Here is a 21,423-nt window from a genome sequence, read left to right as displayed (position 1 = left end):
AATAGACATGGTTTTATTGAATGCGTAAAGTATATTTGTGAAAATATTTCGACGAATAAGGTTGCATGAAAGTGTAAACAGAAACCATCTCCCACAGCTACGTCACATTTGAGCCATTTTGGAAAGAGAATCCAAACTACGGCGATCTCGTGTGGCCACGATTAACTGTTCGTTTTTTAGCTTTTAAGAGCTTGTTAATCACATTCCCACATATTTGGCACCTACAACACAACAGAGTAAGACATGGTGAATCTTTTAATATCAAATAACTGTAATGTGAATTTTGTTGCAAGTCAACCTTTAAAGAGGTCACAAGAACAAATGGCCTGCTTGGCGCACTCTATTCATGTGTTGATAACTCCAATTTAGATTTCGGAGATCCAATAACTGCTATTTAATATGCTGTTGCACTTTAGTAGTGTGTCTGATGTCGGTCAGGGAATTTGAGTTCTTACTACCTCAACTCTTTGGAGTTATGTTCTCTCAAAGTAGTGAGTATTGCTCTTACAGTAAAGAGATGACAGGGTGACAATGTCTCAAACGTTTGGTATGATATTGTGATGGTAAACTGTTCTGTAGATGTCAAGGACATTACAGAACATGAGGAGCTCATGCTCACGGCCATGGTAGCGATGAACAATTTGAGTTTTTACAACTCTCCTGCTACTGTCATGGAGGAGAAAGAAATAGAAGCATCTAGATGTAAGTCACATGATCATTATGTCCTGTCTGATTGGTCAAGTCGCTGGAATCTGGGCATTGATTGGCTAAAATGTATAAGGTACCAATTCTTGCTAATTTTTGAATGATCACATCTCTTCTTAGCCTTAGCCTCTCAGCAGGCAATCCTAACAAGTATAGAGACTTGATAACTCTGTGAACCATAGCTCTCGCTAATTTTGGTTGTCAAATATCTTCATCCTAAATTGATAACTAATACCGTACAGGATGAATTTATTCGCGGAGTTATATTTTGCCAAAATTGTCTTTTCATGCATATTCGCGGATACATTTATTCGCGGCTGAAAACTGCCACTCTCTAGGAAAAGTTAACTCTATTGCGGCTAGTAATAGTTATTCCTACGCATGCGCACACTGCGTGTTCTGGTTTATATTTAGCTTACGACTGCCAGGCGATCATGCTATTCTACGTTACACAATTTTTGCTGCGTTCAGGGGTTTTCACGAATATTCATCGCTTTGGATGCCTTTGATAAGCCAACAACTTGTGGTAAGTAATGAGTTTTTTACATTTACTAAATTAGTTGAATTTTACTTTGGTTCTTCGGTAAAACGCAATACTATTTTTTTCCATCCCTACTGCTTTATTATTTGTTTTAGTGTGAGAGAGAGATTTTTCATCATACACCGAAGAACAATGATTGCAAGGGTGGTAGATGTCATTCTTAGAAGATTACCAATCATTCAGGGAGGTCTGGAAATTGAGGTTGAAGTGGCCGCAGCTACTTACGAGAAGAATATATCTGTTTTTAAATAAGGAACAAAAACGCCTTTACGAGCACAAATCTTTGGCCAACCGGCAGAACTTTGCAATAGTAAGCCACAAAGAGAGTTCTGATGATAACTTCCTTACCAGCCATGTAGTAGCGAGAGAATCGCCTTCAACACCTACCCAAGACAGTGACAGCGACAGAGCTGCTATTACCAAAATAACTAGTCAGGAAGCACCATTACACGCTAGTAGTCTCTTATCAAGAGTACCAGTTTAATTTGATTGCTAGACAACCGCCATATGGACTAAACTGTTTATATTTACTCCATTCATCGTTTGTAAAATTTTATTTGTATTTGAAATATTTTATTTGTACACGCAAGTTTGTAATAAATTATAATACATCTATACATGAAATAAAATATATAATTTAATCATGTTTCTACAGCGATATCAAGGAGTTGTTGTCGATGAAGGGGTCTAGGTTGACTGGTTGCCTCTCTGCCAATATTCCTGCCTTGATGAATATTAATACTTGTCTCTAGTTTTCGTAATCGGAGTAGGTTGTTTCATTCTCAATCTGCAGTAAACACAAAAAAGAAAAAATATTAACGAGTGTTGAGGAAGTACAAAAACAATAGCTGAAGTATTTGATGAAAGCGATCAGTTTTTAAACAAAAGAATTAACTAATGCAGTTGATTATGGAAAAACGTATCTGCACTACAAATCAAATACATACCATTATGTCCAGATCAGAATCATGATCGTCCTTGACTTCGGTATTAGAGATTGATGGAGTTGATTCTAATGTAAAAAGACTAGGAGAGCTTTTTTGCTATGCTGAAGCCATGCCGAATAACTTGTAAAATCCTTGAATAATTTTGTAAAGTTTGACGCAATGGCAATAAAGCTTGAAGCCTGGCGATGATTTTAAAGAAGTTTTGGAACTCGGCTACGTTTAGTACTTCTGCCTCGCGGCTATTTTCGCGATGACGCCATTCTGCATATCTTGTACAACCTCAAATAATTTTGTAAATAAATGTGATGTATTGCCCATGGTGTTAGCTCAAAGCTCAGGCAATGATCTTAAAAATGTTTTGGAACTCAATTACGTTTAGTATTTACATTAAAAACTAGGCTAGCGACTAGTTTTCAATTTGATGCAGTAGTTATTCTCTCTTGTGATTAAAAATAGAACTAATTATTCACTGAATTTAACAATTCGCGAAACCGCGAATTTTTATGACCAACGAATATTTTCATCCTGTAGGGTATACATATCTGCTAGCTTATGCTTGGATGAAACAACTCCAAGTAATTTATTTGGCTGAGTCAATGAATAGCTGTGTTTTACCAGGTCTTATGAAGCTGCTATTGAAAGACCACAAAGAGGGACTGGCTGAGGTCTGTAGGATCTATGGCAATCTAACAAGGAGCAGACGTGTTCGTGACTTTCTTGCAGCTAATACTGGTTAGTGTATTAAATCTGTTGGCAAGGTTTTAACCTTTTAGCGAGCAAAGTGACATTTGTGTTTTGTATATTTTGCACTCTTCCAAGGACAGGGCAACAATGTCGCCGGTGTCAGCATTTTTCTAAAGCTTTTTTCTCGTATAGGTGAAAATATCAGACAGAGTTAAACAACGGATTATTTAAAGTAAAACGTACTAGACTAATAGAATTATAACTTATTTGGGTCATGTTACTTAGAAAGTTTTGGGAAAACACCAAAATATTTTAAAGTTTGAAGAAGACATGCCGTATTATTTTAAAAATTTATCAAAAGGCATTTACAAGTCTTCAGATATGATTGTAAGCCACTCATAGCACTTCATGGATGAATCTGAAGGCAGTGGATGAGATTTAGACTTTAGTGACTTCGTATCAGAGTGTAGTTCTGATAATTCTGGTGATCGATCCTCTCAGTCATTAAAACCGCCACGATGACAACAACGAAAAAATTTCATGTATATCTGCATGAAATATATATTACATATAAACATATATAATATTCATACATATATTACATGTAAACTAATCTAATCTATTTGCAGCTCTGAAACTCTAAAACAAAATTGTCCACCAAATGGTTAAGATCGCTGTAATTGCGGCAGCAATTCCTATGTTTCCTGTTTCTTATGACATCGTTTTAACTTAATAGCAATCACAGCAACGCATCATTCAGCTCAAAAGTACCTCCTTTTGTGCATTAAACTCAATTTGCTAAATGGAAAAATTAATTTAGTTTTAAGTATATTGAGCTTTGTAAAACATTTTTATTTTTATTGGAAAACTTTGACCGATTAAAACATTTTTGTGCAAAAACTTTTCGCATTTTATAAGAATTGCTATGAATTCCTAGACCTGTTGGTCTCCAAAGCTTCCAATACTCGCTATGACGTTTGATTTTGCTTCAAAAATACTTATGTTTGGATGAGACAACTCCAAATTATTTATTTGGAGTTGTCTCATCTTAGACAACATATGGTCTAGCATTTCATATTAGAGAATGTCACGAGTGCATTCTTATCATAAACTTAGAACTCTCTGTTTTGTGTTCACCAACAATTACTTTACTGCCAACTCTTGTCTCTGCAAACACTGACTTACAATTGCGTTACCTTTCTAGCAGCAGTACAGTTGCAACTCAAGGAGTTGTGTTCACTATGCCGTGTATTGCGAGTGATTGGTATTTTACTGCCAAGGCTATTATTTCGGTTCACTTCACTTAATTATATAGTAAGTTATTTCCAACTGTCTAGTGTAAGGTAGGGTAAGTAGGTAGGTAGAGTAAGTTAAACCGCGTACTTTTATTACTCATTCAAACTCTCGTTTTAAGTATTGCCGAGCCTGCGCTTCTATTCACCAATCTCTAAGATGAAATATGAAAACCTCTTTACTGCTTACTCCTTTATTATTTTTGTTTTTATACACAACTAGCTGAATTTTGACTATATCCACCATTGCACGGGTAATAAAATGTTTTTTGCTCAGAAAATTTATGTTTATTTAACACGTACAACATTTACCGCTCTAACTTTTAAACTTCATATAATGAGAAATTTAATAAAATATGATATCTTTAGTGATATCTTTAGACATCGGAAGTATCTAAAGATATCACTGAAGTAGCGTAGCACACGAAACTACCTTGCAGAGGCAATTCCTATTCGAGATAACACAACATACAACTGTTCGTGTGAAATGATTCAAGTTTTTAGTTTTTAGCGATTGATCTTAGGATTAGTTGCTAGTAGAAAATGAAGGAATTGAAATGGCACATTTAGAAATGACAAGCTAAAAAAATAGGTTACGGCGATAAGACTTAAAAACTTTCAAAAGAAAGTCCCCGCTAAAAGTAAAAGTGGTTATACAACTCCAATATGCCGAACCGATGCAATGTGAAAAAGCAATGCAGAACCAATGGATTTTAGATAGCAATAGATAACCAAAATTAGTAAGGATAGTTTAGCGTAGTGGTTACGAGTGCCTGTTTGTACACCAGATGTTGTAAGTTCAAATCCAGTGTAATGCAGATTTTTCATTAAACTAAATAACTGGACAGATGACAGACAGTCAAACACTGAGAGAGATATATACAGTATATATATATATATATATATATATATATATATATATATATATATATATACACTAGCTGTGCCTCCCGGTGTTGCCCGGGTATTAAAAATCGGCTTATCAACAATGAGAAGTGATGAAAGTTGCCTACCACTTGCAATTAGCCTGGCACATTGCCAATGGAAAATGGCAATAAAAATCAGTTTACAAACAATGAGAAGTGGTGAGAGTTGCCTACCACTTGCTCACATACCTCTATCAGCCTGGCACATTGCCAATGGAAAGTTCCAGTAAGCTAGTTAATAAGCGCTAGGCTTCTAATGGCGGTAAGCCATGAAGTTGCATCAGCATTGTCCAGCTACGCTGTTCTAATAATAGCTATAGCCTTGATGACACACAGATATATCCGCGTCCATACTTTGAGAAATATATATATATATATATAGATGTAGATATTGATTCAGGTTTTACATACTTAAATATATTACATTTTAATACAATATGTAACCACTTGAAAGATCTGTAGTTTTTTAGCTCTGTAAAGAATTAAGCCAAAACATAATGTATGCATATACTAATACTAGAAAATAAAATAAAGGATATTTAAGCAAAATTATGTGTAATGGAAGAAAAAGCTTTTTTGGCGCAACACTGTTCTATAATGTAGATTTATCTTCTCTCTGGGTTTGACTGCAAAGATTGATATGAACTTTATTACCATCAGTCAATGCTGTTGAAATCAAATTATACCATGAGACAGAAATAGAATTCAAATAAAGTAAAGAATAGTAAATGAATTATGTGTATTGAAAGAAAAAGCTATTTTTGCATAACACTGTTCTATGAAATGGATTGGCAAGGTGTTGGTGTCTGATATAAGGTTTAGTGGTTTTTTGGGGAAGCAGGAATGTAATGGATGGTCAGGCAGATTGGAGATGCTCATCAGCATTAAGGGCATTTAGAGGCTGGTTGTGACTGTCCATATCAGGTAGCATAACCCTAAAGTATAATTTTGGAAAACATTCTAATGTTTCTTTGTCTTTAATACAAAGGGCTACCAGCTTGGAACAGCATATAACAGGAAGGACAATGTTTGATTCTGGTGAATGAGTGATGGGCGTTTCGGTTTTACACCTATCTTTCTGAGCTGAATTAGAACAGGAGTTGATGGTCTATTTTTAGAAATAATAAAGTCTACATGGCTTGTGAACCTTAAATGACTGTCTATTTGTATGCATAACCGGAATGCATCAAGCAGTCAGGAATGAGCATATATAAACTTTGAGTTCTCTGACACAGTTCTAGAGATAATGGTGACACTGCTAGACTCCGGAGACCAAGACCTCGTGTATTTCTGCTGCGGAGTTCTTGTCAACTGTATGCTTGATGAAGATAAGAGACCAGTGCTAAAAAGAGAAGGAGGCATTTCCAAGTAAGTCAGTCGATTTTCGTGCATGTCATCAGAGTGAAATGTACTGGTGTAACAAATGTCTTTTAATTTATAGTTCGGCTTTCGTAGAACAGTTGATGCTTGCACATGAGCAGTAGTAGCGGGAGTCAATCTAGCCAATCATCTTATTAGCAAATTTACAGTTTTTATGTTGTTTGTTACTGCATAGTTTTTAGTTATCTAAGGCCTTTATCAAACTCTGTTTAAGATAGCCTGATATCCATCATGAAACAGATCATACCACCATATAATTGTGGATGCGTTGTTATCAAACCTCATGCTTCTGGTATGCAATGCTCAAGAATTTAGCTGAGTATTATATTTCTTATCTGCAATCATTTATTATTACGATCAATCTTGTATTGCTGTCAAAGTATTTTGTGTCTGTCTACTCAGTTTTGAATATTTTTTTAATCCGACTTGTTCAAATGTTGTAAAACATTGCATGCAGGAGCTTTAATTATAAGTCCCATGAATACGTAAACATTTTGTCATTTAAAATTTTTTTAAATATAAACGCTAATATAGAATATTGAATAGGCATCGGTAAAAGTGTGTAGTTATCAGCATTTCACTGCGCCATCAAGCAGAGATCATTTCAAGGAGAAAAAACCTTTAAAAAATTGAAAATTTTTAAACAGCAAATCTTTGCATATAGTTTTTAAAATTTTGCTGCCAAATGGTCAGTCACGCCTTCTGCTACTTTAAATTCAGCTCTAATGGATTTAGGAAACCGCAATTTCTTTTATTGAATATCAAATACTTTTTCGCTTCAAACTAATTAATATTTATGTTGTCACTTCCTCACATATTTGTGAATTCTATTAAACTCTAATATACTGTCACGGAAATCAAATATCACACCGAGAATCTGATTAAATATTTTTTGCTTGTTCAGAGAGAAGCCCTGAACAAGCTTCCAATGATTTTCAATAAGCAGTCACTTGCCTCATTTGATTAGTTGATAAACTCATTCGTTCATTCATTATTTTAAAAAAACTATTAAATAATTTTCTTTGTGAATATATAATATTTTAACTCTTTCTTGACACCACAAAAACTTGTGATTTAAACCAATGATCAACTTCGCAATCAAAGCGTCATTTTTCCTATTAATTTTATTAATGACGAACAAAGAAGTACTTTAGCCTAAAATCCTATTTTATATGAGAGAAAAAATTGTCTCAAACTTCATGAAACTGGTCAGTTTTTACGGTTGCTTCTAGAAGATTGCCAGCATCTGAAGTTTAAGTGGTAATCTTTTTTTGTGAATATACAATATTTTAACTCTTTCGTGACACCACAAAAAACTTGTGATTTAAACCAAAGATTAACATAGCAATCAAAGCATCATTTTTCCTATTTATTAACAACTAACAAAAAAGGAGTTTAGCCTAAAATCCTATTTTATATGAGAGAGAAAACATTCGTCTCAGACTTCATGAAACTGGTAAGTTTCTGAGGCTGCTTCTAGAAGAATGCCAGCATCTGAAGATTAAGTGAAACATTCAGAAAAGGTTTTTAGTCGGTAGGAAATGAACACATGGTCTATTGTACAGGAAGGTGAAGGATTAGAATTCCTGGATTGTGAGTCGACAAAATTAAAGCCTTGCTCCACAATTTAATTAGCTAACTTCATTGATTCAAGCGTACATACCAAAATATAGCTATAGCTTTCTACTGCATGGGGCAGACAAATCCAAATGTTAGGTAAAGTTTTGTCTACCATAAAAAGGTTCATTGGCCGATTAGTTGTAGCATTGCATGTTGTACTAACTGCAGTTTTCAATCTAAACCTACAGTTCGTGTTATAAATGTAGCCTTAGACAGGACCCATTGATCTCTTATAGTTCTACTGTGTCTAATAACCATCAGATGAATCATATCTCTCTGTAGACTAGCAGACGTATTAAAGGACTTCGCAATGCTAGACTGGTCGCTCGCAGGACTCGTCTGCCAGGTTCTCTGGAACTACAGCACCAATATTAGAAGTAGCAACAACACCTTTGGTGATGCTGATTCACATAAGCTTATCACATTGCTCACAGATTATATAGGTCAGTGTTTTACTATGTATCGCTTGATAACATAATAAGCAATAAACATATACAATGTATGTCTATATAAATCTCAATGTTTGTCTGTCTTCTGTCATTCGTCTGTCCGGTTATAGCGCTACAGTTGTAACATTGCAAAATCACTGTCGCAATGGAATTGAACTCACGACAGTCAAATTGCAAGTCTACTAACAAGTGCCCATAACCACAAGGCAAGGCCATTCTTATTATTCCCATCGCTTTTACCATATACTGTATATCCTTTTACAATATACTGTATATATATATATATCTATATATATAAATACAGTATATTTTTTGCGATTGCACTTGCTAAGGTATTAATTAATAAAGTGCATCTTCGGGTTACGATGCCTCTGTTATAAAAAAATTTTCGTCTCAGAATATGGAACAAAATGTTTTTCGTCCTCGCCATATGAGGACGAAAAAACATGCATATACATACATATATACAGTTACTATTACTAAAATAGTAACTGAAGAGAACTCTACACAAAAGAAAAAAAAAAGAATTTCCTTCGAGTACGATAATAATAACACGGGTAAGAATGACCAAATTATATCTTGCATAGTTATCTTCTTTCTTGAAAGGACAACTCCCAAACTTTCCGTAAATGTGTTTTACCATTACATTATTTTCGTTTTAGTTGCCCTGTAATATATTAAAGATGCTTAAAGGTTCCACATTCTATGGCAATTTCATCATCTAATTTGGATTCCTCTTTTCTCTTGTTTCTTGCATCTAAAATACATTAGATAGGGTTGGATTGACGAAATATGAACATAATGATTTTGTGTGTCATTTCGTCAGAGTTTCATCAAGTTTAATAAGTCACATCAACCTGGATGTAAACTATCACATGTCTATCACTAAGTAGAGTATCCCCGTAGAGTACATAATTATTTGTGTGAGCAGAGGTATGCATTTATTGTGGTATTTCTCATAAAAATAAATCGGATGAAGACATCTTATTGCCTTTGCTTCAACTTTTGAAAATGGACACTCTGACAGGAAATATAATTTTTTGGATTTTACGGTGTTTTTGGCTTTTTTATCTTAACGGTTTATTGCTTTGTGTAAAACTGTTTTTTAAGAATTCTATGCTCATGTTCAGTTGGTAAACAATTACTGATTAGTACCAAAGCTTGTTTGTTTTTAAAAAATGAGTAAATAACTTTATATTTTGGCTGCACTCACAATTACAACATTCTTTTTGGTGATAACTGTCAGCTGAATACTAGTAGTATTAGCTGAATACTAGTGGTACTAGCTGAATACTAGTGGTACTAGCTGAATACTAGTAGTACTAGCTGAATACTAGTAGTGCTAGCTGAATACTAGTAGTACTAGATGAATGCTAGTAGTACTGACTGAATACTAGTAATACTAGCTGAATACTAGTAACACTAGCTGAATACTAGTAATACTAGCTTAATACTAGTAGTACTAGCTATATACTAGTAGTACTAACTGAATACTAGTAGTACTAGATGAATGCTAGTAGTACTGACTGAATACTAGTAATACTAGCTGAATACTAGTAACACTAGCTGAATACTAGTAATACTAGCTTAATACTAGTAGTACTAGCTATATACTAGTAGTACTAACTGAATACTAGTAGTACTAGCTGAATACTAGTGGTACTAGCTGAATACTAGTAGTACTAGCTGAATACTAGTGGTACTAGCTGAATACTAGTGGTACTAGCTGAATACTAGTAGTACTAGCTGAATACTAGTAGGACTAACTGAATACTAGTAGGACTAACTGAATACTAGTAGGACTAGCTGAATACTAGTAGTACCAGCTGAATGCTAGTAGTACTGACTGAATACTAGTAATATTAGTCAAATACTAGTAGTACTAGCCGAATACTAGTAGTACTAGCTGATTACTAGTAGTACTAGATGATTACTAGTAATACTAGCTGAATACTAGTAACACTAGCTGAATACTAGTAATACTAGCTTAATACTAGTAGTACTAGCTATATACTAGTAGTACTAACTGAATACTAGTAGTACCAGCTGAATACTAGTAGTACTAGCTGAATACTAGTAGTACTAGCTGAATATTAGTAGTACTGCTGAATACTAGTAGTACCAGCTGAATACTAGTAGTACTAGATGAATACTAGTAGTACTAGATGAATACTAGTAGTACTAGCTTAATACTAGTAGTACTAGCTTAATACTAGTAGTACCAGCAGAATACTAGTAGTACCAGCTGAATTCTACTAGTACGAGCTTAATACTAATAGTACTAGCTGAATACTAGTAGTACCAGCTGAATACTAATAGTACGAGCTTCATACTAGTAGTACTAGCTGAATACTAATAGTACGAGCTTAATACTAGTAGTACTAGCTGAATACTAATAGTATGAGCTTAATACTAGTAGTACCAGCTGAATACTAATAGTACTAGTTGAGTACTGGTAGTAGTAGGTGAGTAATAGTAGCATGAGCTGGATGAGAACATGTTAGGCATCATGTCAGGTTTCAACTATTGCACCAATTTTTCATTCTGTTTATGTTCTTATTACTTAAAATGTCAAAACTTTGGGGAACTTGTATATATTCCGGAATAGAATGAGATTTTCTCACTCTCTGGCATTTGTGTACGTAAATCGAACTTGATTAAATACACTGTCAAGTTCATTACAGTATTTTCCATAGAGGGGTAGCAGTGGGTGAAACTGGAATGCTAGTAGCAAAAGGTTTGTGCTTCTGGTATTATATAGTTGTCAGTTGATATTATTCAAACAATGACTTGCCATGACAGTTTCTCGCATTCACTTTTCGAGGTTATCCAAATATTTGTAAATACACAGAAAAAAAAATTTTCAACGTTGCAGTATCTGAATAGTGTCATTAACAATTTATTTTAGATTATATTTTTAAAAACTTGGCAATGACAGTAGGCCTACCCATATGAAATCCCAAATCATTTTTTTCTTCTCTGAGTTTCTTGGAAAAAAATGAGTTGCTCAGCCAAGGGTCTGAGATGTGCTGCCTTGATTGTTTTGTAAAAACTAGCTATCGCTAACCTCACAGACAAATTAATGTTTCTATAACACTTTTTCAATGTATAAAATTTTTCTGCCTAAAAGCTTACCAATGATGTCTAACAATCTCATAAAGCATGACGTGATGCTGTTTTGTTTGATATCTTTGTAGACAATGCCCATCTACCACCAGTAGATGGTTCAACAGAAGAGATGAGATCGTATTTACATGATACTTGGAGGATGGAGTTCTGTTCGGTAGCGGCACAACTTCGCAAACGTATCAAATCCAACCTGTCTAAACTTGTCGAGCTGTCAGCGCCATCCAGTGACCCATAGAACAACATTCCAATCTATTTTAATGTAATATATTTTATATTTATTTCCTTTCGTTATTTGTTCTTTCCTTAGGTAATGTTTTGTTTGTATTTTTGCAAGTTGTTATTTTTTGTTAGGTGATCGTGTCAAATCTTTTTGCGTCCAAACAATTGCAGTATTATATATGGTTCGCTGTTTACTGGCTGCCAGATACCAAACTTAAATATTCTTGAATACAAAAAAATTAATTTCTTTCATGCTTAAAACATTTAGTTAAAACTAATACTTGAAATCATAAAAATGATCCTGTCATGGCTTGGAAATTCCTCATGCTGTAGCGTGTTACTAATTTCTGTATCGACAGTCATTCCATCCTGACCCCATTGAATTCAGATAACTTTTTCAATCAATCTTTTGGTGCAGCTAAGCTGCTTGTGTTCACTAGACTTAAACATTTAATTACCAGACTTCTCAAGAGCTTCTCAAGCAGCACAGCCATAATAACTTAAGCCCACACAGGTCAGCCCTGAAATCTTGATAAATTATCACCCAGACACTCTTGAGAGCTCAACAAATTTACATGTGCCCCATCATCTAAGTGTTATTTATTGCTCTCAACTTATATGAACAAATTTAAATCAAAACCTGTTGGTTCTGTTTAAATTGCTGGAAGACTGTTGTTGCTCAACTCTGCTTATGGTTCTATGGCTAAAGTTTGGTTATAATCACCATGCTTAGCCTGAGGGTATGGGATTGGAGCATTCATGTTGTGAAAAGTTTTTAAACTGGATGTTAAAGCTAGTCGAAGTTTTTTTAATATTTCGATTACAAAGAGTCCCTACATTCCTTTGCCAAACATCTTTAGATATTAATGTCTGGAGAGCTGCCATTACGATTATATTAAATATATTTTGGCAGTGTATTTTGTGTATAAAACATGACTAGTATTTTTCTGTTGCTAGGTTGTATTGTTATTTTAATGACAAGGTCCGTCCATTTGTTATTGCCTAGCCGTGTTTCTGAGTTGCCTAGGATATCTGTCTATTAGTGAGCTATATATAACAATATTTTATAAATAAACTTGTGATTGACCACAAATGCTTGTAATACATGTTTGCACATTCTTGTTTCATCACTGTTAGTTGGCAGGAATTATTAGCCGCCACCCATCCTTATTTCATGTCACGTTTTAGCATTGAGTTTCCTTATTGTTTCAAGTAAATAATGTAAAGCAGGACATGTGACTACTTAGTGTCTACAATATGAAACAGTCACCTGTTGACACTGATCATTATCTATTTATGGAAACGACCCTGATCCAATGTTTAGAAATCTTTTAAGCCTATCTAGCTGATTTTCACATAGCTTACATTAGTGTTGTGTTTTTATGAAACTTGCATTAAAAATGATTGGAGAAGTTTCCCCTACTCAAATGAGACAGAATTGATGGTTTATCATGATATACTGAGATGATAATATGTAGATCTTACAATAATACCGTATAAAACTATGTCATTTAACAGAACTCTGAAAACGTTAGGCGTCGGCCAAACTGTACTAACAACAGATAACAAGTTTAAAACTAAAGAAATTTGCAATATTTTTTGTCATGAAACAAAATGTGTAATCAGCCCTGATTTACTGAAGTATGCTGTTTTATCCAACGCAGCTCAATCACTGGATGGGATTGTTATCTATATAAACTTGGCTCGATAAAATTCTGATTTGGGGACAAATTAGCACTCAAGAATGGAAATTATTTTTGCTCAAGTTTTTGTATTTTTGGCTCCAGAGAAGCTGGGAGTATTAGGAGACTAGTTTCAAAAAATATTGGAGAAGCTAAGTTTAGCTAAATGAGACGTTTGCCTGTGCAGTCAGACTCCCTACTCTAAATGCTAGTTCACACTATATTGCCATATCTCGGCGCTGATGCCACAATACTTCGGTGATCGTCAATGATAACGATGTTCACACTATATCCAACCCTTCCGTAGCCCTTCCATGACGTAGTGCTTTCAGTTTTCTTTTAATATTTTGCGAAGAAACTTCCCTGTTTTTGCATGCTTGAATCAAATACTAATCTCGCAGCAACTATCATAAACGGAAATAAATCACGCTATCAGCGACTGCGAATTGCTGTCACCAAAGTGATTCACATTGTACAGGTGCACAAATATCAGGAAATTTTGACAGCTGCAAACTTTCCCAACGTGTCTGCATTGCTTTGTCCGATTCCACTGGATTATGGTTCACATAATCGACCATGAACGCCGAAAGGAAAACACCGTCACATGGCAATATAATGTGAACCAGCTTCAAGGATATTGTGAAAAAAATTGGGTAGGTTCGAAGTGTTTCACTGCATAGTGACTCATTGGCTGGAATGATTGTAATTTACCCAAGGTTATTATCTAAGGTTACATAATGTGTGTTTTTGTTCTATTTCTAACTGTCCGTTTATACCTACTCTTGTTATATGGACAGCATGGGCTGTCCATATAACAAGAGTCATATATAACGCATATAATAACACACCTGACATATAATAGCACACCTCTCAGCCCATGGCTGAGTGGTGTTATTATATTTAAGGTGTGGAACAAACTGCGAAAATGGCAAAGCTATCAACTTTTTTGTACAGGAATTCGCAGCCTACTATGGTTACAGCATGAATAGTATGTATTACTCGCATGGATAACTCCTGTCATTTTGCGATAGCTCGAGATCTGGTGTTTATGACATATCTGAACAGTGCATGTAACATTGGTAAATAATTGTAATACATGGTAATGGGGCGAAAACCCGCCTTGCGTTAAAATTCTTGTTAAATTTAAATAGCAGTTAGTTTTTTTATGGGACTTTGGAAAAATAAAACAAAGTAGCATACAAATTTTTTATTATCTGACAAGGAAGCAACCTACAAAATTTGTAAAAATCATAAAATATGGTTGCGCGGTCAAGCAGTGAAAACAATTTTAATTTTATTGTTCAATAATAAATATTATTATTGCTAGAATCACCTAATTTTTCATTTTATTATCAATTTTTGTAGTTACTGTTGTTTTACTTTGCATCGGTCTGATCAGCTGGTTGTTGAGTTTTTTAATTTACACAAAATTGGGTATTTTCCATCTTATTCTGGTGAATCTAATAAATAAGGTAGATAATATCTGTATATGCAAAGAAAGGTTATTATCTAGCAATAGAATGTTCTAGTCTATTTAATGTAAGGATCAGCTATGGGTCATTAATTTTAATACCGGTGGGTTGTATCACGCCATGACCGGTGCGCAGAAATGTCTGGCCACTTTTCTATCAGCTAAGGTTACAGCTAAAGCTCCTTTGTGTACAATGTTACTAATTTTACACTGGCTATGATTTGACATTGTTAGGCAGCATGGCACCACCAGGTATAGCATATTCCTAAATTCAATACTAAAAAATATTATATATCTTTATTAGTAAGATATTGAAAGGTGTTGTTAATCCTATCACACATTTCGTGTCAAAAATTTGTGTCAAATTTGTCAAATCCTGTCAAATTTGTGTCAAAAATCTAAGTTCAGATGCCCGACCTTGAGAATAAAATGGCCATGATTTGATTGGCTATCAAAGTAATTATTCGTTGCTTGTATGCATGTAAGCACATGTACTATGCTATATACATTCATATAAAGTATATTTCACTATATATGTATATGTAATTATATAGTAATTTGCATGTTATATTTTTTGCAACAGATATAACACATCATGTAATATATACGTAATATGTTGTATGCTATAACATATTATTTATATGTTATAATATGTTATATGTTATAATATGTAATTTGTTATATCGCATTATAAAAATTAGTTGCAGTAGGTGTTAAATACTGTGATTATGTTTAATTCTGCTATAATCTGCCCATCTATTGAGCAACAGAAGTATATGTATAGGAAGTTGGAGTATTTACCGCTAGTTTATTGCATTTCTTTGTACTTTCACTCGAGGATGACATGAGTTGTAGCGCTCTATGAGCAGACTGCCGGGTAAATCACTTTCAAGTGGGTTTTCTACCAGTGGATTGCTCCGGGCGAAAATAGAAATTTGATGGGCGCCGCTACACTCTAGCCTATAAGGCACTTTAAATCAACTTACTGCAAACTTACTCTTTTAGTTAAACTGTATTCCTTATGGCAGACCAGGGCAGTACTTGACATGAATATTACTATTAAGCTTGCTATCAGTTTGAGTAAACAAGTTTATATGTCGTGACAAAACAAACTCAAATAACTCGCAAATGATTCGCTCATTTAACTTAAAATTTTAACAGACACAAAACTGCATTCATAGTCTTGCACCGACTATCATAAATGGAAATAAATCATGGTATCAGCGACTGTGAATTACTATTGCCAATGTGGTTCAAATTGGACAGGTGGTCAAAATTTAAAATAAAAAGTCATTTGTGAACAACATTTCTTGTTTTGTGTTTTTGTCATAGGTTCGTGATTCAAGCCCGGAATTAAAAGTTCTAAAAATATCTCCTTGTAGTTATAATATTTGCCCAGCCATAGACAGGCCCTTGATATGACAGATTAGAGATTATTATTCCGCCAGTGTTTCTTTTGAAGTCACGAGTAGATTGAGATTTTTTTTTTATTCCAATGTAACTGTGCACTTCGACCTGTTCACCCATCTATTAAAAAATTCTAGCAGACACACAAAATGGCATTTATTTGTTATTTACATTTGAAATAACAATTCACCCATGAACAACATTTCTTGTTTTGTGTTTTCATCACGGATTCATGATTCAAGCCTGAAAATTAAAAGTCCTAAAACATCTCATTGTAGTTATAATACTTGCCCAGCCATCGACAGTCCCCTGATATGACAGATTAGTGATTATTATTCCGCCAGGGGTTACCTTTAAAGTCAGGTGTAAATTGAGATGTTTTTCATTCCTGGGTAACTGTGTACTTTGATTTGTTCACTCATCTAAAAAACAAGTTCATAGCTCTGTTTTCAGAGATTGACAAGTTTTACTGTCAAACTAGACACAGTTTAAGAAGTGAATGTAGAAATGTGCACGGGCGCAGAGAAGTCCCGAAAGTTAGAATAAAAGCTTAAGTAACTCAGTCTAAACCTATTCATATAATAACAATAAATTATATGTTATTTTTTAATATTACCAACACTGTGGCATACATTACACTGTCAGATTCAGCATGAAACCAACAATTTTAATCAATTTGAAGGGTTCCTAGTTGCATAGTGTGTAACAAATAGTACAAGTTGTATTGTTACCTGATGTGTTGTTAGCATACAGAAATTAGTCTAAGTGTGTGTACCAACAAAACTAATAGTTTTATTACTTACTAGCGGTGAGTCTGGTGATGCCTGAAGTTTCTTTTATCTTCAATGAGAAAACTAGCAGATGGGTCTTTAAGGAGCTAGTTCTCAGGCTAATTGTCAAATACCAGATGAACATTTGATACCTAATGTTTTAGAAACCTGTTGAAAGGCACGGAGTATAGGCGCGTGAAGTTTGAATCAAATCGACAAATAATGTGTAAATGGATAGCGTTTACACTAGTGCTGGGCACGACCACTTTTTTTTTCTTCACTTTTTTTTCTCTTTTTTTTGCCAACGGGTTTTTTGCGCATCGGGTTTGTTGATGCGAGTATTTTATGTAAAGTTTCTAAACATCAGACTTATCATAAAAATTACAATGCAATTATAATTCTATTCAATTTATTTATTATTGTTTGCTATTTTCTATCAACTGATATTAACAGGTGGGTTAAACAGAGCTTAGAGCACAGGGCGTGGTAGATCGAGATTTTGCCTACTCTGCTCTGCGGATCCGTGTACCAAAACCCGAACTCACAAATCAAAACCCAAACCTGCAAAATCAAATTGCTCAAAATTTTTATTACTTGAGACTCGAGAGAAGATAAACTCGCAAATTTTACGAGTTTTATTACTTGTGCCCAGCACTAGTTTACACAGACTAACAGACAGACACAATGACAAACTGGGATTTATTAATATAGATTGTAAGGACAACTCCTGTCATTCATGTACCCTATGTAAAATTTAATTAATTTTGTGGCTCATTCTTGATCTAGTGGTTCCATATTTTCCATACAGCATTAATACAAAAGCTCGGAAATAGTTTTCTTCCATCAAGCGTTACATAGATACCAGAAGGAGTAGAACTAATGTTTCTTTATCTTGAGTATTTATCTTAGCAGAGGATGAATAGTCTAATCTGTTTTAAAAATACACTTCAAACAGAGTATGAAGTGCCCTTGATTGCTTTATCATCATCGACTCTATACAAGTAGATAAAACCTGTAGTCGTAGCAACAGTTAAATATCAACTAGATCATGCTGTGCTCTCTGGTGTACTGCTGTTAAGTAGCAGTGAGAATTACAGCAGCAAGTGAACTTTTATGGATCACAGGCATCTGAAATAATGGCTCCTTCGTAGACGGTACTTTCTGTTTTCATGAAGGGTTTGTGATTCTAGCCCGGAAACAATTAAAAGTTCTAAAAATAGCTTACAATAGTGATAGTCCTTATCCAACCATAAACAAGCCTCTGATATGACAGATTAAAGATTATTATTGATCTAGTGTTTCCTTTGATGTCAGAAGTGGATTGACATGTTTTCTCTGACTCTTAGGTAACTGCGCATTCTGATTGAACGATATTAACTAAAGATTCTAATCAGCATTTTATATTTTATACCTAAATCTTCAGGTAGCCTTGTGATTGGTCAATTCTTTCCATCAAGCAATGATTCTATAAATAACTACATCATCCATTCGTTTAATAAAATTGTTTTGAGAGCAAATGCTTTATAATTAGTTGATGAATTTTGTGTCAACATCTGTACTGTTGTGTGCTAGGATGAACTTTCTCCCTTTCATCGATCTGCATGCGAGTTTGTAGTTAGTTTATCATTATAACTGCACTCCACTCTTACCTGTGCTAAGTTGTGTCAACAAATTGGTTGGGTTATTAGATTGTAACAGAGTGTTGCCTGAAGTTTTTCACATTTTTAATCAGATAACCCGCAGAACGCGTGTAGATTTTCAACCCAAACTGCTACATTTCTTTCACCATAATGATTCATGAATGCGTTCATCGAGGGCAATCATTTGTTTTGCATGTGAAGGCCCACTTTGGTGCTGTTTAAGTGGCTGGATCTCAAGAACCAGGAGGGTTTTGAACCAAATATTTCTGACTTGGCAAAGAGCATGGAGCATATGCATGTGAATTTATGACTAAATTGCCTATTCTACTTATGGCTATCACAACTTAGACTCATACTATTCAGTCTCTATTTAGAGTATTTACTTAGCCTTTAGGTGAACACATTGAAAACCTTCATGTTGATCCTGTTACTTAAAAGAAACCCTCCAGTCATGAGAGTATCAGCTGATAGAGTTTGAGAACTTATTTGTAGATAAAGCCTAGTTCCAATATCGATTGCCAGACTTCGGCGGTTACTTGCGCAGCAAAACGCTTGCGATGCTAGGCTCGGCGGCTTCTGTTCTCATATAAAGCTGCGTCGCTTACCATATCGCATAATCAAATAAAATGTTCGCTCGCCATGCCGTTTCGATAATGGTGACCTTCACTTGTACAGTGCATTTCGGGAAGGTTTTGCCTGCGGCTTTTTGCAAAATTTGAACAGTACTAAACTCTTGTGTTGACCACTGGCAACTACCGGCGGTACTCGGCGGTATCCGGCATGTAGGTTCACATTTCACCGCAATAGCCTGCGGTGCTGTCGCCGGTGCTTTGCGACCTATATGGGAACCAGGCTTGAGCGAGCTTTATTGTGACCACCCAAGTAGAGAACAGAAAGCAAAGTGACTGTCATTATAACATGTAAAGAATGCTAGAACAATGCTGGAACACTAACTGTGAACTATAAAGTTACAAACAATTTTTATAACAACACGCCCACTTAGTTCACAGTTAACAACATTAGCAAGATTCTATGCTCTCATAGTTAGTTAAGATTGTTTTTGCGATAGATAGGTCTCTCGTGTCATAACCTTCTCCAAGTGCTCGACATTTCACGAGTTTTCTTGAAAAGTACTGATTCGAAGTGGATTTCCGTGTCTTGCCTAAGGTTTTCTGTCAGAGTCTCCTATGTCCTCAAAGCTACCAAATTTTGTTTAATGATAATTAATATTTGTTTGCTCTTTCCCTGTCAAAGTACTGCACTATTGACCTGTGTAACCTTGACCCTTTATTAAAAGTCTGCAATGTAGCCATTACCCTTTATTTATATTTCCTGTTTGTATGTAGCAACAACTATGTTCAGAAAGTGCAAGACCGTGCAACTTGTATAGAATATTGCTACAGTGGTAAGGGTGTCATCTTTAGGAGTGTTTTATATACTACGGAAATGTGTAGTCATCTGTAATTGAGTATGTCCATGCCATACAAATGAATAAAAACTAGAATAAATTGAAATTTAACACAAACATGGTTTTGCCTTTGTAATTAATCAATAGACTACATATGAGGCACTCATTGGTTATAAGGTAAAATGCTTGGAGTTGTCTGTCTATGCTCATGTTCATTTATTTTAGGTGGATGGCTGTAAGTTCTCCAGTTAGTTTTTTCAAAAGATGGAGCATGGTTAATCTTATTTTCAGATTTTTTCTTTTAATGACATATTAAGTAAGTCATTTGTTTTTTTATTTGTCATCTAGGTTCCTGTAAGCGATACGACTAGAATGTGTACCAGTTTTGTGTTTAAGACCAAATGAGGTCAAAAGGCATCAATTACCATTTTGTTTAACATTGTTATAAATGTAGTGGATATTTATATTATATACTAGACTAATGCCCGGTATTGCACATGTATTAAAACAGCTTATAAACAGTGACATGTAATGAAGTTGCCAATGGCTAGTTTGGGTAAGCTAGTATCCTTATTGCTAAACTTACTAATAAGAGCTGTGAGAGCAAGCTCTAGTGATGTTGCGTGTAACGCAGAGTCATTAAGCGTATTTTAACCCAGATAATGACTCATATCACCCAAAGAATCCATTTCATCCGGTGTAGCTTAATTGATTAGCTTATCACCTTGTGAATGGGAGGTTCCGAGATCAAATCTTCTGTGATGCGAATTTTCATTTTTTGATTTAAATCGCTATAGCGATTAAATAACTACAAACATTGAGATTTATATATTCAGATACATTAAACATGAAATTAATCTTACATGTTTGATAGCATAACTTCATTTTTATTTGTTCTAGCTTGGTTTCCAATCTTCGCTGATTGGAGAATATGATACAGGGATAGGGTGAGGCTCTTTTATGGAAAGTGATTGATACTGCTTTCAGAGGTTGTTTATAAAATGCTTATAGCAGCACGGTCAACATTAGCTAGTAGCGCTGGTGATGGTGGTTGTTGTGGTGGCAGTTGGATGATGGAGGTGGTTGTGGTAATATATTCGCGATGTTTTTCGGTGGTTGTAGCGGTGACAGAAGTTTGGTGTTGGCGATGGTT

At 34.8% G+C, this 21,423-nt stretch overlaps 1 protein-coding gene across 1 annotated transcript in view; it reads left to right on the top strand.

Annotated features, from left to right (window-relative positions):
* Positions 1-12,432, top strand: part of LOC137408624 (armadillo repeat-containing protein 2-like) — a 45,029-nt gene extending 32,597 nt beyond the window's left edge. Inside the window, exons 14-18 of the mRNA XM_068095215.1 lie at positions 580-702; positions 2,812-2,925; positions 6,331-6,463; positions 8,378-8,538; positions 11,742-12,432. Of these exons, the coding sequence (XP_067951316.1) occupies positions 580-702; positions 2,812-2,925; positions 6,331-6,463; positions 8,378-8,538; positions 11,742-11,908 (698 nt within the window). The 3' untranslated portion in view covers positions 11,909-12,432. The remainder of the gene's footprint in view (positions 1-579; positions 703-2,811; positions 2,926-6,330; positions 6,464-8,377; positions 8,539-11,741) is intronic.
* Positions 12,433-21,423: the final 8,991 nt, after the last annotated feature.

Source organism: Watersipora subatra, chromosome 11, assembly GCF_963576615.1.
Source record: "Watersipora subatra chromosome 11, tzWatSuba1.1, whole genome shotgun sequence".
Taxonomy (NCBI): domain Eukaryota; kingdom Metazoa; phylum Bryozoa; class Gymnolaemata; order Cheilostomatida; family Watersiporidae; genus Watersipora; species Watersipora subatra.
The sequence above is the reverse complement of the archived record's forward strand: the minus strand, read 5'-3'. Positions and strand labels throughout refer to the sequence as shown.